General features: G+C 44.4%; 1 protein-coding gene across 1 annotated transcript in view; it reads right to left on the bottom strand.

The window, feature by feature from the left end:
• LOC119173012 (phospholipid-transporting ATPase ABCA3-like) overlaps window positions 1–19,616 on the bottom strand; it is a 101,261-nt gene extending 81,645 nt beyond the window's left edge. The window contains exon 1 of the mRNA XM_037424142.2: window positions 19,308–19,616. Coding sequence (XP_037280039.1) covers window positions 19,308–19,616 — 309 coding nt within the window. The remainder of the gene's footprint in view (window positions 1–19,307) is intronic.
• Between the last annotated feature and the right edge of the window lie 1,907 nt (window positions 19,617–21,523).

Below are 21,523 nucleotides of genomic sequence, written 5' to 3'. Positions count from 1 at the left end.
TCATTAGGTCCGTCATTTTGAACCTGACCCGCTCTGCGGTACCGGATGCCTCGCTGCCTCCTGCTCTACTATTATGGCTAATCTCTAGCTCGAGGCGCTTCATTTCAAGCTCGTGCTTTCGCATCTTATCTGCCTCGGCTTCTGCCACTTTCCTTTCGGCCTCCGCCGCCTTTTCTTCGGCCTCGGCCGCGGCCGCCTTTCGTTTGGCCTCTGCCGCTCGCCTCTCCTGAATCTCCTCGACACATTCTGACAGCTCGTCATCCTCCGCCCCCAATGCGAGAATCGCCTCTATCAGCTCTGGCTTTCTTTGAGAGTCCGACATCTCCAGATTCAACTCCCTTGCAAGTAGCAACAACATGGACTTTCGCAGGGATTTCAGATTCATGTCTGCTTCCAGTACCGCTGTCTCTGTTCCACAAAGATTCCTGTCCTGCAACTAATTAACCTTGACGGCAACGACAGCTCTAGATACCTGCCTTGCCTCAAGTTTTCCGTTAACTTAGTCTACAAATAAAGCTTCAAACAGCTCTTATACGGAATCCTGCCCTGCCACTGTTAACCTTGACGCCACTGACAGAAAGAGCTTAACCAAGCTATCACACAATTTCCGCCTGACGCAAGTTACCTGTTAACACAATGACCAAGACAGCCCCTCTCTACCAGCTTTTACTTAACACATAGAGTAAATGCCTGGTAAAATTTAACAGAGAAAGCCGGCACTCACCCAGTTCGCAGTCATGTCTCCAGCGTCGTGCCTCTCAGAAGTGCCGTTCGATTCCCTCTGGAAGTCGATGAGCTCGTGTCCTCCTTCTCCTGTCGTCCCGTTGTTGAACTTCGGGCTCACTCCGTCCAGTGGTCGCTTTCGGGGTTATCAGCATCCCGCCGCTGCCATCCAGTTGTTGGGACTCCGGGTCCTGCCGGTCTCGTTTTCGGTAGCTGGCCCCGTCGCAGGATCCATCGTCCAACAATTCAGCGAGAAGAAGCGCCCGAACGAACAACAGAGATTTATTTACATTTGGAGAAGTGGTCAACTGACCCAAAGAGAGAAGAGTGCGTGTGATACAAAACGTCTCCGGCATTTTATAGCGCCACGTTGTTGACACTGGGCGCCTTGTCGGCATCGTCAGCCAATACGGTGTCGCCGGCACCTCGACCACGAGGGAGGGGAAAACACCTCTCACAACACAAGGAGTGGCACAACCCAACACGAGGTCCATATATGGTCCCGGCGCCCCAAAATGTTACCAAATATGGTCACAAACGCACAGCAGACCCCGTAGCTCTCCCGACGAGGAGGAACCCGAATGGGGAGGTGGGGGTGGACGACACCGTCAGGACAAGAACCGGTTCTCCCCCAAACTCTCCCTGCTTGGCTCCCCAGGGCCGGTCGTAACACCACCTATTGTCGTAAAAAGTAGGAAGTTCACGAATGGCATCTAGTGTACATATTAGCGGTCATTATACATCCTATACTGCCCGTTCAATGTGGCTTTTACAAGAATATGATTATTCAACTTGGTCTTTCTTTTCAGGAAGCCTTACCAGTAGCAAACTACTACACTGTCAAATTTGCTGTCGGGTTAATCTGGACTTCCATGACGCTCTTTGCCTTGTCCACATTCTACATTTTAGTGTGTATTTAAAGAGACTTTCTTTCTGTTTATCCTATTTGCAACGTTAACCTCAAGTTGCAGAACTTGAATGAAGTGGGTTCATTCTGACAAGCTCAATGGCGCTCTTTCCTTTGTACACTATTTTTTTTCTATTTTCGAGCGTAGATTGAATGTACTACGAGAGAAACAAGTTCTTTGTATTAATCCTAGTTAGTGGGATACAATTCACAATATAAGCACGAATTGCACAAGTAATTTTTAATTGAAAAGTTCAAAGCGGCTTTTAGGAGCCTAAAAGAAAACACTGCATGGTAAATTATCCAACGTGCTTGCATATGATAGCAACCTTTCCTAGAATTTAACTATTGTATACAGTGCATTCACAGTGCTATGCTGCCACAGACTGCCACTGTTTCTGTAGACAATCGATCTTTCACAAAAGTGTTACTTTTTGTTGCAATTTTTTGTTTGATTTTGTTCACAGAGTGCAGTCGTTTGCTAAGTACACGTTTTGCATGAAGTCAATCTGAGCGATCAATAACTTAAATATTCGAAGCGGGCAGCTCTCACTTCAGACAGTGCCGCCATTTTTTTTCACCAGCGCGTCCCTGTGGTCGCTTCGTCTGTCGTCTGCATGAGCTTCGCAGCCGGACAGGCAGCAGAATGATCGTTTGCGAAAGAGATTTGCATGGATATGTTTGTCGTGTGGGTACAGTTTAGTGATATCAATTGCCATGTTGCAAAACGCGACACCTAGTCTTCAGCCACCACTACATGTAATCTTTAAAATACTCCGGTTGTAAATGACGGCTACTTATTAAAGTGTAGCACGAAGATTTATTAGGAGACCAGTTGTCCTGCCTGATTACTGCAGGCACGCACCCATCAAACACCAGTGGAAGCTTCAATTTCACGGAGCTACATCCGTACATTGCATTAGGGCGGTAGCTTTAAATGCTGCATCAAAAGGTAAACTTGATCTCTGGCGGCGTTCGGCGTCTTCTCACGTCGGCGGCGTGAACACTAGTGATGCGAGAAATCACTATTACGTGAAGACTTGATACCATTACGTTACATATGATAAATGTTTGCAACGTATTTCAAAGTATCATAATTTGAAGGCATCATGTAACGTCTTCGCTTGGTTAAAATAGATCGATTATGAGGGCAGTGCATAACCAGCAATGGGGCAGAAAGCTAGCTTTTTCTCCAATCCTCGAGGCAGTACGAAAACCATGCTGGGCGCAGAAATATCCTAAAGGAAAGTAAAAAAAAAACATTCAGTGCATTGAATTGGAAGAAAACAAGGATAGTTTTTGCCTTTCAGTCGTCTCAGGTGAATTCATAAAGGGAGCGCAGAAGTAGTGAGAAATGAAAAAAAAATAGACAATATGATTTTTTGTCAGATATACAGAGTGGAGCACAGCAGTATTTTATTCTGAGGCGTGTAAGTAATGAGGTTGCAATAGTTTGAAACAACGAAAATAGAACGCGAATGCTTTAAAACTCGAACACATATATCAAACCGGTAGCACAGCCGAACCGGCAGAACGAGCAGAGCCTAGTGAGGACAGCGTGCCGCTATCTTCGTGTTACTTATCATCCTGCCTGCATTCGTGAATGTCCTCAAGAACCACGACTGCAAATTAACTCGCCTGAAAACACGAATTCATGAGCTTGCTCATACGCGCGGGCTGTTCAGCGCCAGCGTTCCGTAGTCTACTCACGCACCGCCACCATGCGGCTGCGGCGAGCGGAGGAGGAGCGCGCGCTCGACGGTATGAAGAGAGCGTTCGGTTGGGCACTGAAAAAAAACAGAGAAGGCACTGCGTTTGGGCGTCCATCCATCCGACCACCTGCTTATCTATCTGTCAATCTACGCGCCCATCCGTGTGTCCATCCGTTCGTCCTTCTAGTGAGCACTCTCATCACCGTCATCTCGAAAAAAACAACGAATGAAACAACATAAGGTCCATGGTGTAAGGCGAACACTCGGCACTGTGGTGCTGCTTTGGTGTCCGTGAACACGCTCTATTTCTTGGCGTCTTGGTGTTTAACGACTTTAACTGTGCTACGAAGAGTAGTAAGTTCCGCAGCTGTCGATGACCTCCGGTGAGATAACCGAATCTTCGTAGTTGTCGCTCTTGCAGGAAAGATCATCGGCCCTGCAGACCCATCTACTTTAGTAGAAGCGTTAGTATATAATTGGTTATTCTCACTTTACATCTCATACAACAAGATAAGAGAGAGCTGCTTTAGCGCTGGAAATTACAGCCGAGATGTTGACCGTATGCCTGGAACTGTGAGTTCAGCATGTGGATTAGTCATTCACCATGGGGGAGTTGCAATTATGGATGGAGCTGTATATTTCGTGGGTATGCATGTATGATATGTCAAGACTGTCTTGCAAAATGAGGCACGAGGTTGGTCATCTGGCAGAGAGGCTAGATGATTGGCAGGGGCGTGAGTAAGATGCCTAACGTGTTCTCTGAGCACTCACATTAGAATATGCGTCTTGAACGGGTAGTCATTTGCAATCGGAAGTGTCTCAGCTGTTGATGAACATCGTGAACATCGTAGTAGCCCGAAACGAACTCGCAAAGCCATAGCCTGGATGCTTTCAGGATGGCGAATGCTGGTTCGGCAGGTATTGCTCAACACAGGCATGCTGTATTGCGAATAGCCGAGAAAAGGCGTGTTGTACAGTTGCATCATTGCATGTACTGAAGTCCCCAGGTTTTTCCTCCAAGATACTTGAATATGTCAGCAATGTCTGTCAGCCTCTTCTCTAAGTGGGCCACATGTGGGCCCCAGCAGAGGTCTCTATCATGAATACCCTTAAAAATCTGTGCGTCCCGACATACGGTATGTCTAGGCCGTCGATAGATATATTGTATGATCTCATTGACGTTCGACTAAAAGCAATCAATGGGCGATTCCCTGGTGAGATCTTCAGACCCTGTTCAATGAGGTACACTGATGCCAATGTCGCAGATTTGCGAAGTCTTGCGCGTACCTGAGCTTTTGTCACGCCAGAAGCCTAGACGCAGATGTTTTCAGCGTACACAGATAGCTTGACCACACTCGGTAATCGTTCCACAAGACCAATGAGAACGAGGTTGAAGAGGGTTGGATGCGAGACGCCACCTACGTCACATATCACATACGCCACATACGTCACAAGATCTATAAGATTGTCGATAGAACATTGGTGACGGCGATAACCAGCCAAGGCGTTCGGATATACTTCGTGGTATTCAAGGTACCATTCAAGTCTGGACGAAATCATTCTCTCCATTACCTTTCCAATAAAACTTGAAAGTGCGATCGGTTGGCAAGAGGTAATATCCAGGGAAGATTCGCCAGTCTTAAGAAGCGGTACCAAGCGGATCAGCCTCCAATTTCGCGGAATGACGCCAGATTTCCAGAATTTGTTGAAGCTAATAAGGAGCGCTTCTCGTGCCCATTCACCATGTTGGTACAGCATCCAGTAAGAAATGTCATCCGGGCCAGTGGACGACAACCTATACTGTAAAAACTGTCCGTCAGAGGCACGGCAAAGATCGACGTAAAGCTCACGGGTGCCTCTCAGTTCGTGAGAAGAAGTAGAGAATTGCTGTGGATGCCAACGGAAGTTGTGCTGTTATTGTATGTACTGAGACAATGTCCTTCTTCAGGGGACTCTATAGAAAAGTCTAGAAGTTGGCTGCCCTGATTACTTATTTTCTAGCCGAAAAGCCACTACCTTGCCATTTTTTGGGGTGCACGATGTGTTGACAGAGAGCCTGGGTGCGTGTAACTAACATTAGTTTTTTCGTACTTCCTCTTTAATCTTTTTACTGTGATGTGAATACTCTTGGCGCGTTTCCGATATCGCTATCGCCGTCACGCAGCATATAAAGTCCAAACCAATAACAGCCCCCCCCCCCCTCCCGAAAATCGTGTGCTCTAGCCGGGGGTAAACGAACGCGAGCGAGCACTACGAACGCGGCTGAAGCAAAGGGAAAGCAAGTCGACCTATCTCAGTCGCACGAAGGGCGCATGTGATAACACCACCCGCGTGCGAGGCATGTCGTTGATTTTTACTCAGGCTGAGAAGAAACGCCCTGTCTGTCTTGAGAAATGTCGCGGCCACGGGGAACAAGAGGGAAGCTGCCTGCCATATAACCAAATGGGAAGATAGTCGCCAATGGGGACCTTCAAAAATTATTTTCTTGTGGACAAAGTTGATGATTTCAAGAAAGTTGTGATTTCTTTCTCATAAAGTTTTGCGACTTCAGAATGCAAAGGTAATTGTTTTGCAAAACATCTTTTTTAAGGAGTAATTATTAATTTCTCCGATATTCAATAAAGAGCAGTAATGCAATAGAAAAAGTGAAAACATAACCCCTTTCTGCTAAATTCTTGTAGGAGTATGTGGCCAAGCAAGTGCACGAATAATGATGAGCTTAAAACACCTTTGACTGCAGTGACGATTACTTAGCATATAAACAAAGTTTAGGATGGAAACATGGCGTGAAACTTTAAAAAAGTGAATATTTTTCACGAACAACAGCCATATGACATTTGGATAAATTCGGAAAGCACTCACGTGACCATAATTTTTGTTCTTCCCGAAACATTATGTGATTCACCGCTTTAAATGCAGTAAATCAGCAGGATATTTCTTCGAATTGATTTGAGGTGATCGCCAAAATAGCTGGTGTGTTTGGCGTGAAATAACCCCTCTACGAAAGGCACTAGCAGCGAGTAATGCTCCCGGCTTAGAGCTAAAACATCAGCGCTTTTGTGTGAAGACAGAGTAGCATAAAAAGAGGAGTAGGAAAAGGAAAGAGAAGGGTCTGACTTCCTGAACCCTGCCTGCGCCTCGGAGAATATGACGGCAAAGGTCACATGCTATCGCCGTGCGATGACACTATAATAAGAATACAACCAAATTACTCAAAATATGTGAACGTTATTTAGCGGAACATTCGTACCTCCATGACCAAAGTTCCACATTTTCGTCATTTTATTCTAATTCGTATTCATTATCTCTTCACATGGCAGATAGTGAAATTTCTAGAGACCCCTACCACAAGGAGTCCCTCATATTATTAATAATAAAGGGGTGTTTGTGCGCAAACTGTTCTGGCTTTCTTCTTTCCTTTCGAAGATTATACTCCAGTCACATTACCCCCCCCCCCTTTTTGCACGAACGCACAGCAGCCACACTTGTTTGATATAACTCATATTGCGGCACAGTGGCATTGTCGTAAGTGGGTTGTTTTGTCAAAGAGAGCATATAAACATTGTTGGTTTCATCTCATTGTCATCACTGATATGTCGTTCAAACCAGTATCAATGTAATGGCGGGTTTCAAACGTTGTTATGAGCTTGTGGGAATTTTTGAATTACTGTGATGCCTCTGATTTTGAACAATCATATGTCCTGTCATCAAGAATTTCACGGTTGTCAGATTGGGCGTAAAATTACAAATAAAAACAGAGTGCATTGAAATTCACAGAGCTGGCGCACAAACTTTTTATTTTTGGTGAGGAAGTTTTTTTTTTCTTTTTTATTTGCTTCTTAATAAAAAAAAAGTTCGGAATTGCAGGCAAACAATAGCGTATACGAGCTTTGCATAACTGAAGGCGTGAGTTCATCCCGTCAGTCAAAGAGCGCGTACGTATAATTTTATGGTGTACTTATGATGTTTTCGCATGCGAAAGTTAACTACGACAGCCTCACTATTTCTACGAACTGTCTTATTCTCAAGTACACCGGTTATTGTACTGCGTTCGAGTCTGTAGCAAATACAGTGAGCTTATACAAGAACCGCAGAGCCTGGTTTCAATGTTGTTTCAACAAGAAAGTGCTCAGAGCGTAGGCCCCTTTGCAACACCGGAACACCGCCGCGTGCTCATATTCAGCGGCTGTGCGTCGGCGGCCCGGCTCGCGATCAAACGTCTCCAACGTGGTCACGTGATGCCGTGGCGCATGGCGGAAGGGAAAAATTCTTTCCTCAATGACGTGGCGCATGCAAGGTCGCATATGCATGGCACTTGCCAGACAACATGGACGTTTGTCATGGCGGAACGTCGTGGTCGAGGATTCGTCAGAAACGACCATGGTCAACGACGATTTGCGACACGAAGACGTTTATTCGTTGTCCTATTCTGATCGGCTAACCTTTGGTTGCGTGAAGCCGGACAATATGTCATCAGAAGTTTGCGCAAGGTGTCGCTGATTTTGCTGCTTCGAGTCACTATTGTGTCGGAGCTTTCTCGCCAAGCTGACCAGCGAACAAGTTTTGTGGATTTCGCTATGAGGTAAGTCCTACCTTACGGCTATCTTGAGTTTTCCCCGCCTTCGGCCTGTTCGACTGCCTACAAAATGCTCATGCCTTTAATGTTTACGCTCCTTCGAAGTCGCAAAGAGGCTTACTCAAAAGTGGCTTTTTTTGCGCGCGTGGCTTCAGCGTATTTGCGAAATCTGTGCAGCGGTGTCACGTGCCTCTGACCATAAAGTTGGTTACCAAGGGTTTAGTGGTGTGGGCTTGATAGCTGCTCTCACGTCTAGTGTAACAGTACGCAATGCGTTATGGTTGACGAAAATTCCTCTACGTCCCGGGTAAGAGGCAGACAAAACTGACATCCCTTCCTTTTCGTTGAAGTTGCGTTATCAGGCGACAGGACCAAAGTTCAGTTGGCGTGTTCCGTGTAGATGAACAAGCACTTTGATTATCAGGGGTGTGACAGCTGCGCTGTATCTGATTGCAATAATACTTATGGATATTAGCGCGGCATATTCTGCCGGCCGCGTTTATTTTACCGTTTGCTGATCTTGTGCCGGCAGTAGTTGCTTAGGTTACGTCCAGTGTCCTTTTTGCTCTAGCTATCTTCGCAGTATTCGTTGGAGATTTTCTCATTTCAGTTGGGCGCCAGTGACCTATGTTGTGGCGCATCGCTGCTCACGGTATTTTGCTATGAGCAAAAAATGTGATATAAAAAGAACAAAATGAAAACACTATACGGAAGTGATCGCCTAATTCAAGCAAACCCGAGGGACGCACAGCGCGTTAGCACGGGAGCTTCCCAAGCTCATAGGGCCAAAAGGAACGAAGAAGCTGGCTTCGCTGTAACGGTTTGGCAAGAGTGCCGGCACATACACTCCGAGCGGTATAGTCCCCGTTCCCGGGGCTATACCTACTTCCGTCAATGTCTGCACCTTGCGCCCGCACGTTTTTTGAAAAAAAGCAGCTCCCTCGGTTTCTGAAAGAAGGGGTTCAAAGTTCACTTAGTGGCTGTCGCCTTTAACTGCAGCTCAATGAAAGACCGCGAAGGGTCTTAGATATGCCGTTGTCATTTCTCTCAATGTTTGCAGTGATATCGCTAGCACTACTTGGTATAATATAGTATGACCGTTGCTGGTAAACATTTTGTAATACTTCATTTTAAAAATATTTTGCCGTTATCTTGATAGCCAGCATCAGAGGAACTGTGGCATGGGGAAGAATTAACAATTGAAACCGAAAGTAAAACTGAAATATACTTCAAGTTTTTTAATTGAACGCTTAGGTACTTCACACTATACGCATGCCACCATTAAATGACTTTATTTAGTGCTCTCGCTTGGAGTTGAAGCCAGCAGTGCTTGTTGGAATAAGTATACTTAAATTTGGCCAGACCACTTTGCTGTCTGTGCAATTTCAGAAAATTTTGAAAGCACCAGCTGGACAGCGAAGCGAGTGCAATACGTTGTCGTTTCTCATTGGCCCAATAGTGTGCAAGAGTTAGTGAAATTCAGCACTTTGCATACTTTTTAGAGATGGCACAGAATATATGCTGCAAAATCCCGAGTGAGTGCTTCTGCCTTCTTTCAAGGATTTCAGATATGTGGCTGCTTGTCTCCTCCAACCATTTTCACTCTTTTATACTGTTTATGTGGAAACTAGAACGGTTATTGCATGTGTGTATGTTTATGAAGAACAATGCTGCACTACCCCTTCTCCCTTTCTATCTCCAAAGGACGAAATGCTGCTGCCATACTTGCTTTGTTTTTGATTTAGAGCGTAAGCTTTTGCTGTCTACTGCAGATAGCCAACACAAGTGTCCTGACGAACCGTGCAGTTCTGACCACAAGGTGAGTCAAACATCCTATGAGAGGTGCTTATTCAGCATCTGTGGCTAATTCAAAGGTAATGTACAAAGTTTTTTTTTTGGAGAAGAAGAGTGTTGTTTTCAGCTAGTCATGTTGAAGTGAATATATTGCTAAATAAGTTAGAGTATACAAAGTAACATAAGGATGTATGCTACCTACCAACTTAACATTATTCATGCCAAGGTGTTAATTATGTGCAACCTTTATTTCAAGGAAAAGTGCAATATTTTTTATAAATGAGCATAGTTGCAAATTGCTGCACAACCAGTCACTCTGTTTTTCCACACATTAATATGTGGCCCTTATTCTTGAGACCTCCCAATGGAATAAAATTGATTCACATAAACAACATTAAAAAGGATCTTGCTAGCTATAATAAGAAATTATTGTTATCATAATTTTTATTTCCAATAAACCATGCTGTAGAAGAGTACTCCTCCTATGTGTCCCAATGGGGAGTGCATTTCGTCTGGAAGCGTGACGGGGTTTCGCAAAGTGTTGCCTTTCTGTAGAATGGGGTACTGGCAAGTGGAATTTCGCAAAAACTGTAAAACTATATTGTTTCTTGCAGCAAGAATTGTTATTGCAAGCATTGTTACTGGTAGCAAGGAGTACTGCGTTGTTACAGCTAATTGCACAAAGGAGCATTTTTCAGCTGCTCACGTAATTCGAACAGATGTCCATCACGTTCACTGTGGTACGACATAGCCACAAAGTTCATGCATCTGCATCTTGCATACGAGGAATCCTTATGTGAAGCAACATGATGCTGCGATGGGGGCAGCTAAGTGAAAACTGGGTTTTCTCTGTCTGTCAGTATCAGTTTGCTAAGTGCACACAAGTAGATTCAGCAGACACTTGCAGCTACAGAGTCAATAGTAGCAGCACATTTCAATAGCTAAATTACCTCTATATTGCATTTTCAAGAAACTTCATTGTTTTGTGACTCCTTAATGTCACGGCTTGCTCACTCATTTCTTGAAGGTGGGACACTACAAGAATTTTAATTCCTTATATATTGTAAAATTATTTCATTATTTTTTGTATTGTATATTAAGTTGAAGTTTTTCAACTGCTTCCTTCCCAACTAAAGCCTAACTTCTGCTGGATTGTCTTGTGGGTGAAAACAAGAAACCAGGCCAGAGAAAACAATAAGGTGCTCAATTATTACAGAAGAGAGCATTGCTGTGGTTCAGTGTATTGCTTATTTTTTTTAAAAAGACACCAATGTGGCTTTTATGTTAGTGTTTACAGAGCATAATTGTGTTGTGCTACTTTTGTTATCACAGGAAGCACCTCCCAAAAGCAGTGCTACAAGGATGTGAGCCACAAGTTCCTTTCAACGAATCGATAAGATGCCTGAGAGCCACGGGCCGGCTGCTTGTGGCCTACGCAGACAGTGCAGCCAGCACAGTAAAGTTCTTGCAAAGATGTAATCATTTGACGTAATCATTTGTCCGAGCCTTGCTTATTGCGCGTAATGCCCGGCAGATGGCACTACCTGTCCACGCCATCCGCCGCAAGCGGCTAAAACGCTTACGCTGTTATAGTCAATTTATGGCGAATAATGTGTGCTTCCCCACGCAACACTTTTCCCTACCTTTTGCACGCCGACCAGCGCGGTAAAAGAAATCGCACGCTCAACCATTGAAGCGCCGACCAAATCCACGTACACCATAACAGACAAGCACACGATCCATTCGAACATCAGTTTCGTCACTTACGCCTGACATAACTCAACGTCAAACGCACAATGTTGTCATTCGTTCTGGCAAGCGAGCTGAGACTTTCAAGGCAAGCTATAAAAATCTTGAAAAGATCCGCGAAACTCTCAAACCTTCAATTTGGCATGAATAGCATAAACTTGCTAATTGCATACCCAGTAAACTTATTTAACAGCATTGGCTCTCAATAATTGCTGGAGTTGACCTTTAAGAAAGTGTTCACTTTGTCGGGCGCTGTCCTAATGACAGATTGCGAAAGATTACAATGCAGTAGTGAATTTCCGGTGAACGGTGGAAGATTTGGCGACCATTGCTGCAGGTGCGTCTTTGCCTGAGAATTTATTTATACATGTGTGCTGTAGAAAAGCAAGGATCAGGTGACGTGAGTTGTACCGAAGGCATTTGCCGTCGGCGTAAATAGGAGCACCTGCTTCAGTGTTCCTCTTGATGCTCTGTTATGGTAGTAGCTCTAATATTTTTAGATGCTTATCTTGCCCATGATAAGTGGTCACTTGTGAACTCGGCAACAACGATGCTCTCGTACAGTGATGATGCACGCATACACTGGTCCAACAAATTAATGTCTGCTTTCATGTAGCAGAGTTAGTTTTTGTCAAGCGCCTGTCTTCTGTACGCGTGCTCTTTTGTCTTTGCGCATTCGTTTTCCGCGGCGTGGAAGCGTATGGTAATGGAAACAACAAACTGCTTGTATTACCACCTGACCCTTTGGTTTTGCAATGTTCGGCACCACAGCCATGCTGCACGTAGAAAGCAGTACCCGTTTGAAATATAACAACGCAATATACAGCCCATGAGTTATGTCATTCGAAAAAAAAAATTGTTAAATGAGGGATATCACGTCAAACGAAGCTGAAATGGGGCACAAAGGCATTATTTTCAACAAAGAAAGGAATACTGGCAGTTCGGTCACAATAAAGCTACGACAAAAATAATGAATCATGAATAGATGAAAAACTTTTATTGGGGTCCTGAAGGATGCCAGCCCCGTTTTAAAAGGGTAGGATCGCGGGCCGCTCCCACGTTGGGACGGGGAGGCCCAGCCTCACCGCCGCATCGTGGGCCTTGAGGACAACATTGAGTTGTTGTATGAGAACCGGACTCGTGAGCAATAAATGAAAGCAGTTCTCAGAAAATTCTTCATTTTTTTCTTTGTAAAGAAGGGCACCTCCAGAGCGTGTGGTGGAACTCACTGTGATTCTGGCCGTCTGGACAAAGTTCTGAAATATCGGAGTATTGGCTATAGGTTACGAGGCTAGGGTGTGTTCCCGTCTAAAGCATGCGAAGAGAGATTGCCTGTGGCCTAGACAACGTTTCATGCGGCAATAGAAACGACCTACGGCCTAATTGATAATGATTTGTAATCTTGTGGAAGGTACTCAAAATGGCCCTAAAATGAAGGCTGGGGGCTGGCTCCTCTGTCTGAGAAGCACAAGTCCCGACACGGTAAGTGAAGCCTCGCGCCTTGGAGTGGGCAAGCTCGTTGACATTGGAAAGGCCTCCGACCCTCAAGCCAAGGTGAGCAGAGAACGAAATAATTGCGTGGTGGGTTAGTTCTTTGTGAACAAGAGTTCTCAAAACTTCCTTGCACACGGAACCAGAAGCGAAGGCCCTAGCAGCGAATTTATAGTCGGTATAAATATCAGTCCTCTGTGGATCAAGAAATGCTAGTGCAATGGCCTTTTGTTCTGCTTGTAAGAAGAAGTGGTTCGAACCGACGCCGAGGATAAAATCTGACCTTTAGTATCTACAGATACTACCACAAAGCGAGTGGAAACGCCTCACTGGGCGGCATCAACAAAGCATGAAAGAGACAAGTGTTTTTGAGCTTGAGCTAAAAGAGGGGAGGCTCGAGCGACACGCCTACCCACGTTGTACTGTGGATGCATATTTCGTGGAAAGGGGCACACTTTGATGCGATAGCGTATATAATCATCGAGTGGCGTATTTTGCACTTCGAGCGTCACGGGGTGTAATCCAGTGTCAACCAGAATCTTTCGTACCGCTGGTGTGATCGAAAGCCTGGCAACCTGTGCCGTTTGTTGAGCCTCGATAACTTCTTCAAGCGTGTTGTGGACTCCAAGTTTCATAAGGTTCTCTGTGCTTGTGTGCATAGGAATGCCAAGAACTTTCTTGATGCTTTTCCCTATGAGGATGTTCAATTTATTTCCTTCATGAAGTTGCCACCAGTGCATAGATGCGACACAGCTTATGTGGCTCATCAAGAATGCGTGGAATAGTCTGAGGAGGTTGTGCTCTCGAAGACCACCTCGACTGTTGGAAATGCGTGAGATTAGTCGGATGACCCCTTCTGCTTTAGAAGTCAGACGGTCCATCGTGCGGCCGTTCTGTCCTATAGCCTCAATATTCATGCCCTGAACGCGTATGAAGTCCACCATTTAAATACGCTGCCCCGATGCCATGTGCAGCCTAATGTCGATGTCGGCCAGTGGTTGCCAGTTTTTGGATTTAGGTCCCCTTCTCGTGGGTCGATATAAGAGAAGTTCGGACTTTGCTGGCGAGAATTTGAGGCCCATTTCATTATTGTAGACTTCGACACAGTCTACGACCTCTTGAAGAGAGCTCTACACAGAGTCCTCCGAGCCACCGACACTCCATATGGTGATGTCGTCCGCGTAGATGGCGAACTTGATGCCTTCTTGGTTTGAGAGCTTTGCAGCAAGGCCGCACATTGCAATGTTAAAAAGCAGTGGGGAGACGACTGAGCCCTGCGGGGTGCCGAAGAAACCAAGATCGTAGGGCTCAGACTTGAGATCCCCAAGCTGTATAGTGGCTTTTCTCTTCCTGAGGAATGAGCTGGTGAACTTGTGAAAGTTGGCTCCTAAGTTGAGAGAAGAGATGGAGACAAGTTTGTGTGAGCGTGAGACATTTTCAAAGGCCTTTTCAAGATCTAGACCGAGAATACCTCTAACGTCTTTTGTCTCCTGATCTATGATGTGATGCTTCAGCATTTTCATGACATCCTGAGTAGATAGGTGTGGTCTAAAACCTACCATGTTGTACGGGAATATGTTAGTCTTCTCTATGTGCTCTGATATTTGATCGTTGATGACATGCTCGGCGACCTTGCCTATACAGGACGTCAGTGAAATGGGTCATAAGTTGCTAAAACTGGGACTTCGGCCAGGTTTTGGTATGAGAATAACCGACGCCCTTTTCCATTGCTCAGGGAAAGTCCCCATCTCCCAAATACGAATAATTTCTTTGGTGAGCTAGGTGACAGAGTCATCGTCTAAATTGAGTAGTGTCTTGTTTGTAATGCCATCCGGTCCCAGGCTGGAGTATCCATTAAGATTGTTTAAGATGATCCGGACCTCTGCTTTCCGGAAGGACTTGTCCAACTCGAAGGCTGGTGATCCCGTGTATTGCGCGTAGACAGAAGGAGGCCGGGTTGTGTCCAAAGAGAGGTATCTCTGTGCCAGACACTTCGTTATTTCCGTGTCCAATTTAACCTTCGTTTCTACGGCGAAAACAAGAAAAAATAATAAATGAGAAAGCTATGGCATACAAAGATAACACAGCGTAACCACGCAGTGAATGATGATGAGTGGAGCGAAACGTCCATTCGTCCGTCTGTGCATCCGTCCATCCGTCCGTTTGTCCTTGCATCTGTCCGTCCATTTGTGCGTTCATCTGTGCGTCCATCTGTCGGTTTATCCAATCGTGCGTCTATCCGTCTTTCTCTCTGTACATTCATTCTTCCGTGTGCCCATCCGTGCGTACATTTGTTCGTCTGTGTGTCTGTGCGTCTGTGTGTCGTACATCCGTCCGTCTGTCTGTCTGCAAGTCCATTCGTCCGTCCGTCTATCTAGTGAACACACCAAGTACCATCACCACGCACTTTTTCTTCATATATAAATCATATACAAGTACCGCCATCAAACGCACATTTTAGGGACTAAATGAGAGGTGGATACTTAGACGACAATGACACGGGACATACGACCCATGGCGTAAGGAGCTTCGCCCCTAAAACGCAGGAAACACACGGACCGTAAAGCTTGCGTAACCCATCTGCGCCAAACGTTCCGCAGTTGTTCCAAAAGCCCACGAATCTCTTCTCTGACAACGTGATAGAGGCAAGGCACATGGTTATCTTGCCCACACGTTTTATGACGAAGCAAAATTCTTTGTTTAAAAGAACACTAAACAGCACATTATTTTTCACATGTTTCTAACTTACTTTCCCAACAGTGAAATCAGCACGCTTGCCACGATAAGACGCTTCGCTAAACAGGAAATGTTCTAAAACAAAAAAAAATCACGTAATGTCCAAGAAGTGAATGACAATCAGCGGAACGAAGCGTCCATTCGTTTTGTCGTCTATGTGTGCGTTCGTCTGTGCATGCATCTACGCGTTCGATCGCGTTTGAGAATGCAGACGACGCGCACGTAACTTTGACGAGACGCGAGCCAAAGAACCGAGTGAGAGCATCTTCAACACGCCCACCGTTATGCTTCGTCTGTGTCCCAGCAACGATCCACCCCGTACGGTGACTATCCAGGAGACTTAGAGACACACTTGTTCTCTGCGTATGCTGGCACGGCCCGCGCAGCAGCCAATCTGAGAGTAGCTGCACAGCGCCATCTGGAGTATCTTCACATAACTGCAGTTTGCATTTAATTCTACGTGATATCAGCGTCGAGTATGCTGTTCGGGAGGTACTGCCTTTCTTTCTTTATCGTCTCTTCTTCTCGCTGTTCCGCGTGTCGCATGACAATGTTAGACCAACAGGAGCTTCGCCCCTAAATTGTGCGAAATGACGCAATATCGTGATTTCAAGCATTTTGACAGCTTCTGCTAGGGTCTACGTAATTCGAAAGTAGTGAGTCATTGATATGATTGATATGTGGGGTTTAACGTCCCAAAACCACCATATGAATATGAGAGACGCCGTAGCGGAGTACTCCAGAAATTTCTACCACCTGGCGTTCTTTAACGTGCCCCCAAATCTGAGTGCATGGGCCTACGTTTCCGCCTCCATCAGAAATGCAGCCGCTGCAGCCGGGATTCTATCCCGCGACCTGCAGGTCAGCAGTCGAGTACCGTAGCCACTAGACTACCGCGGAGGGGCGAAAGTAGTGACTATGCCATGCCTTACCCTCAAAGGACACCAGAGATATAGTATGCCACATTTGCTAATATTGTATGTAACTAATGTCACCAAATTAAATTTAAAAGAAATGGATTGAAATCACGGACCACAACATTCTGAAATTTTAGCACCAATATGAAAATCAAAATATTTACCTTGATTTTCTCGTCTAATAACTAAATCAGTCGTGTTGAAATGAACGCCAAAATAGTTACCAAAGCATAATTTATCACTCAGAACATTGCGATCTTTTATTTTTCTGTACCTTTATTATATGCAAGTCTATTGTCGGGTATTTCTTAACCTCGCGTGTTCAAATTGCCCATGTTTGTTCTCGTTGTTCCTGGGTAGATACTAAGTGTCAATCAACTGCGACACATACCCGCATACCATCGGCACATAACCACCCATGGGTATGTGCCACTCTATAGCGGGAAGTGTTTGATGAAGTACGCGATGGAATTGTGGAATTATTCGTGTCTCGACTGGCGCGTCATATTCCTCAAACTTCTTACCCTACCATACTAATTTTGGTCAAGCCAAGTTTATGGGGTGACCACGAGAGCACCCAAACGTGAGCGGCTAGATAGATAGATAGATAGATAGATATATAGATAGATAGATAGATAGATAGATAAATAGATAGATAGATAGATAGATAGATAGATAGATAGATAGATAGATAGATAGATAGATAGATAGATAGATAGATAGGTAGATACGCTCAAAGTCGCCGAAGTTCGCTAAGAAATGCTTCGCATTTAAAACCGACACAGTCGATGGCAAAATTGAGAAGGCAGCGTTGTTGACGACGCTCTGGCACTCTCTCTTTCACGGCTCGTTTACTGTAATAATAATCACAAAAGATTTTTATGTCGGCTCTACCGTTCCACTGACGTATGTCTGTCACGGATATGTTGCAGTAAATCACATAAGCTAAGAGAATGCAAAAAAGCTATTACGCAAAGCTGCGTCACCTGCAGTCGAACCTACGACGCTTTGCTGAACAGCACGTCGTGCAAACCGACTCGGCCCAAAAGCGAATGTTTGTTAGCTTGCTAACGGCGACCTATGGCGAGATATGGTGAAGGCTCGAGGGCGTTCTTTGAAACGCAATACCTGGCTGATTGTGATGTGCGTGCGGCTCCACAGGGCGTGATCGATCACGCGCGTGAATTTATCTCCAGATCGGGAAGGTTTTTACGTCCAGCGCCTCTTCTCTTGGGCTCTCGAAGAAAGTGTGCGTTGAAGTTACAGTGCGGACGATGCCCACTTCACTTTTTTTCTTTATTCTTAAATATCAACGCTTTTCCTCGTGGAGTTACAGCAGGGGGGTTACAGAGTGACACTGAACACTTGAACAGACGTCAAACAATTCTATCGGTTGATAGGTTTTACAAAAAAAATGAATTTGCATACAGGTTCATCCTGGCCCAGCATGGCCTTATTTTGTGTTCATGGTCTGTGCGTTGAGAAATATAATCTGTTTTTTTTTTTTGAAGTTAATGTAATCGTCAATTCCCGTTTTTATGAAATAGCTGGTATAAAAGCTTCAGACGCAAAATTTTATTACGGGGCGGCAGCAAATCCCAGTTTAACTCCTTTTTCATTTTGGTGCACTTGGGATTTTTCCCATGCCGACCCAAGACAAACCACGTCAGCGGCTGCGCTTGCAAGAGAGCGCGCTGCTCGTACATAAGTAATCATATTAATATACATTTGTTTGCGCTCACCCTGCGTGTACCAGCTTGTGTTTCATGCCTCCTTCGCAATGTTTCATCAGCACGCTTTAACTACCCAGCTGGCAGACCTGTTAGTTCGTGCTCGTCCTTTTTAGGTTTTTTCATGTGTTTTTTAGGAACGTGCTGCAAGTTTAGAGCCGCTTGTCATTCTTTGCAGGACCTTGATATTCGTTGCTATAGCATTCATCCATTTGACTTTCTGGGTAATCAATGCGCTCTCAACCCTCAACTGTTTTTATAAAAACACGTAAAAACTTTGTGCTGTGCTGATTTGTGAAACAGAGAACACTCTTGTTATTTGCTACCTAGTTAAACGTAAAAAAAAGATGTTTAAGGCCGATCCCGCCATGAAGATGTATTTATTCTCTTTAACGAGAAGTTGTGCTTTTTACAGTTAGAGAGGCCTCTTTTTAGCTTTCCTGGGCTGACTCTGAAGTGACGCAGTCAAGAAGATAGCCCGTTTGAGAAGCTGCTAGTTGCAACTTTCTTCCCAATACACTTCTTAGGCTAACTCATTTAGTCACTAGTGGTGTGAAAATTTGAACGATATGCATTATGTGCAAGTACCAATGCGCTTGAAATCATTCGGAATATTAAGCTTTATTGAAATACCACGTTTGCACAGCATCGAATTCACCGTAAAAAATAACTCAAGTCTTCTTTACGGGATATGAATGCGTATTTCTCTAAAAATATCACCGGAATATAACGTAACAGCAGGAGGAAATGTACGTCACTATCTGTATTTTATGCTTTGAAGAAGCGCATTTCAATACACGTGATCGGAATACTTTTATGAGTATTTCTGCCTAGCCTTGTAACATATACATAACCAGCAAAGTCTTTCCATTAATAAATAGTTACATGCATAGAGTGGAATTACAATGCATATGCCATAAATAAGTTTTTCGCGTATATTTCATAACATTGGGCAGGAACAGAATATCTCACCTTCCGTGGTTCTTTAGACAACGCAACATCCCTCATGAAGGCTTCACCGTAAGTCATCGGTGTAATGGCCATCAACATTCGGAACGTTGTCGTCTTTCCGGCTCCGTTAACACCGAGCAGGCCGAAGCATTCAGCTGGTCGTAATGCAAGAGAGAATTCCTTGACGGCTTGTCGCGCGCCATAGCTTTTGTGCAGCCTTCGTGCTACCAAGGTTGTGTTCGCAAAGTTTATGTCCGAGGGATTGCAGATTTCCTCCACGGCTTTCCACTCGGCGGCCACGTCTTCATCTTTGGGTATTGCCGTGTTCATTCTAAAAAAATCGCTTCTCCCTGAACGCTTTGCGGACAGGCGGTAGAGCAGATAGATATATATGAGGATGCCGTAAAGGAGCATCAAAGACATGTCGTAAAATATTCCGTCTTTAAAAGGAACGATAACATGACCGTTGTGCCAATATTCTGTTGTTTTGTTTCGGAGCGCTGCAAATACAAGAGTGAAAAACGGAATCACTGGCCTTTTATAATTGATAGTGACAGTGACAATTCAGGAACAGAAAACTCTAGTGACAGTGTGAAATTCATCTAACTGATGCATTTTCTATCACGTCTTAAGAAACACATAAAAGGAACACGCCCAAAAATGAATGTTATTATCATTTCATGACAATCAACACAATGTTAACTAGTCTTACTGTAAAAAATTAGCACGATTATCAGATTATCTTGCACTATCAATATTTTTATTGAACCACCAGAAGAACACCAAGTAGCATGCAGGCGAAGGAAGTACAATACACGAAAACACCAATTATTTATCCATCGTTTATTATTCGCTTAGTTCTTATTTTATTTGTCTGCATCTTGCATGGATACAGTTTTCAAAGCTCAGTACTGTCTTTCTCGTATATATTAACTGTTTTAGCTGTTTCAGGCTTTGGTAAGCGTTGGGATGCTAGAATATATTGTTATTTGTAATATTCGAAATCACTGAAAATACAACTTCGGTAGCGCTATGCCTGCATAACCTGTTTGTTATTTACCTGTTTGTTATTTTTTATTAGTAGGCTGGGAGTTTCCAAACTCTTTGCTCATGGGGTAATAAAGGGCAAATTTCTGGTGTTCACTGTTACTGCTGTTGGACGCTATTGCACGATGCACCTACAACACTAGAGTTGCGCTAAGTTAAGCAGTTGCGCCGTCGAAGTGCGCTTGTTGAATTATCGGCACCAGTGACACGCTGCACTCGAAGAAACTTTTATCGCTATTAGTAAGATATATCTACTTGAAATTTAGCCATGCCTGAATTTGTTTCTGCAGAGGTGGGCAAATTTTGATGTGCACACTTTTAGGAATTTTTGTTTTTTGTTCACATAATGCACGAGAATGAGAGTGAATAGATAAACGAAATGGGGGACATAGTGACACGGCCGATTTGGAAATATCTCCATTCGTAGCCTCACGCTAAAAAAGCCGTGCTTTCTATTACCACGTATGCGCACATGGAATGACAATATTGAAGTCCGAAGCAGTTAATCTGATGTTTCAGATAAACATGTCAGATATTTGTTAGGGATGCTGAATATGTGGTGTAGTAACCGCGCGCATCCATCATCACCGTTATTTGAGACAGTTGGTTATTCCACATAACAAAGACGTAATCACAACAATATAGCACTTTTTTGTCAAAATGTATCAGAGTATTAAAGTGTGGTGGCAGACACTAGCCACACATCATTACATCTGCCACAATCATCAGAATGACTACGCCGATAGCAAGAGAAAGGCATTTCTTACGTTTCCGTGAATCGAGTGCTGGGCTAGCCACGGCCACGTTCAGATGCTGGACTCTGAATTTTGCCTGCCAACCTCACCTTCTACATTCACCTAGCACGCCGCCCACAATATGGATTACCGTCGTTACCATTGATGGTGAGTGGCTATACCACATTCTCCATACACAGTCCGCGTATACTCGTTTAGCCAAATTCTTTTCAGCTTAGATATTGTTACGGGGCTGTAATCTCAACAAAAAAACCTACGGCCGCCTTGAGGCTTTTTCAACACTGTAGGCGTGGTTTGCACAGAAAATCGCGTAAAGCGTAACGGGTGGGAAGAAAACTTGAGGAACAAACGTGCCCTTGCCCCAATATTATTAAGACATCGTTCTGATGCCTTAACAGTGACTGAAAGTGCAATACTAATGTAGGAAAGCACAAA

This window comes from Rhipicephalus microplus, chromosome 4 (genome assembly GCF_043290135.1).
Source record: "Rhipicephalus microplus isolate Deutch F79 chromosome 4, USDA_Rmic, whole genome shotgun sequence".
Taxonomy (NCBI): domain Eukaryota; kingdom Metazoa; phylum Arthropoda; class Arachnida; order Ixodida; family Ixodidae; genus Rhipicephalus; species Rhipicephalus microplus.
The sequence above is the reverse complement of the archived record's forward strand: the minus strand, read 5'-3'. Positions and strand labels throughout refer to the sequence as shown.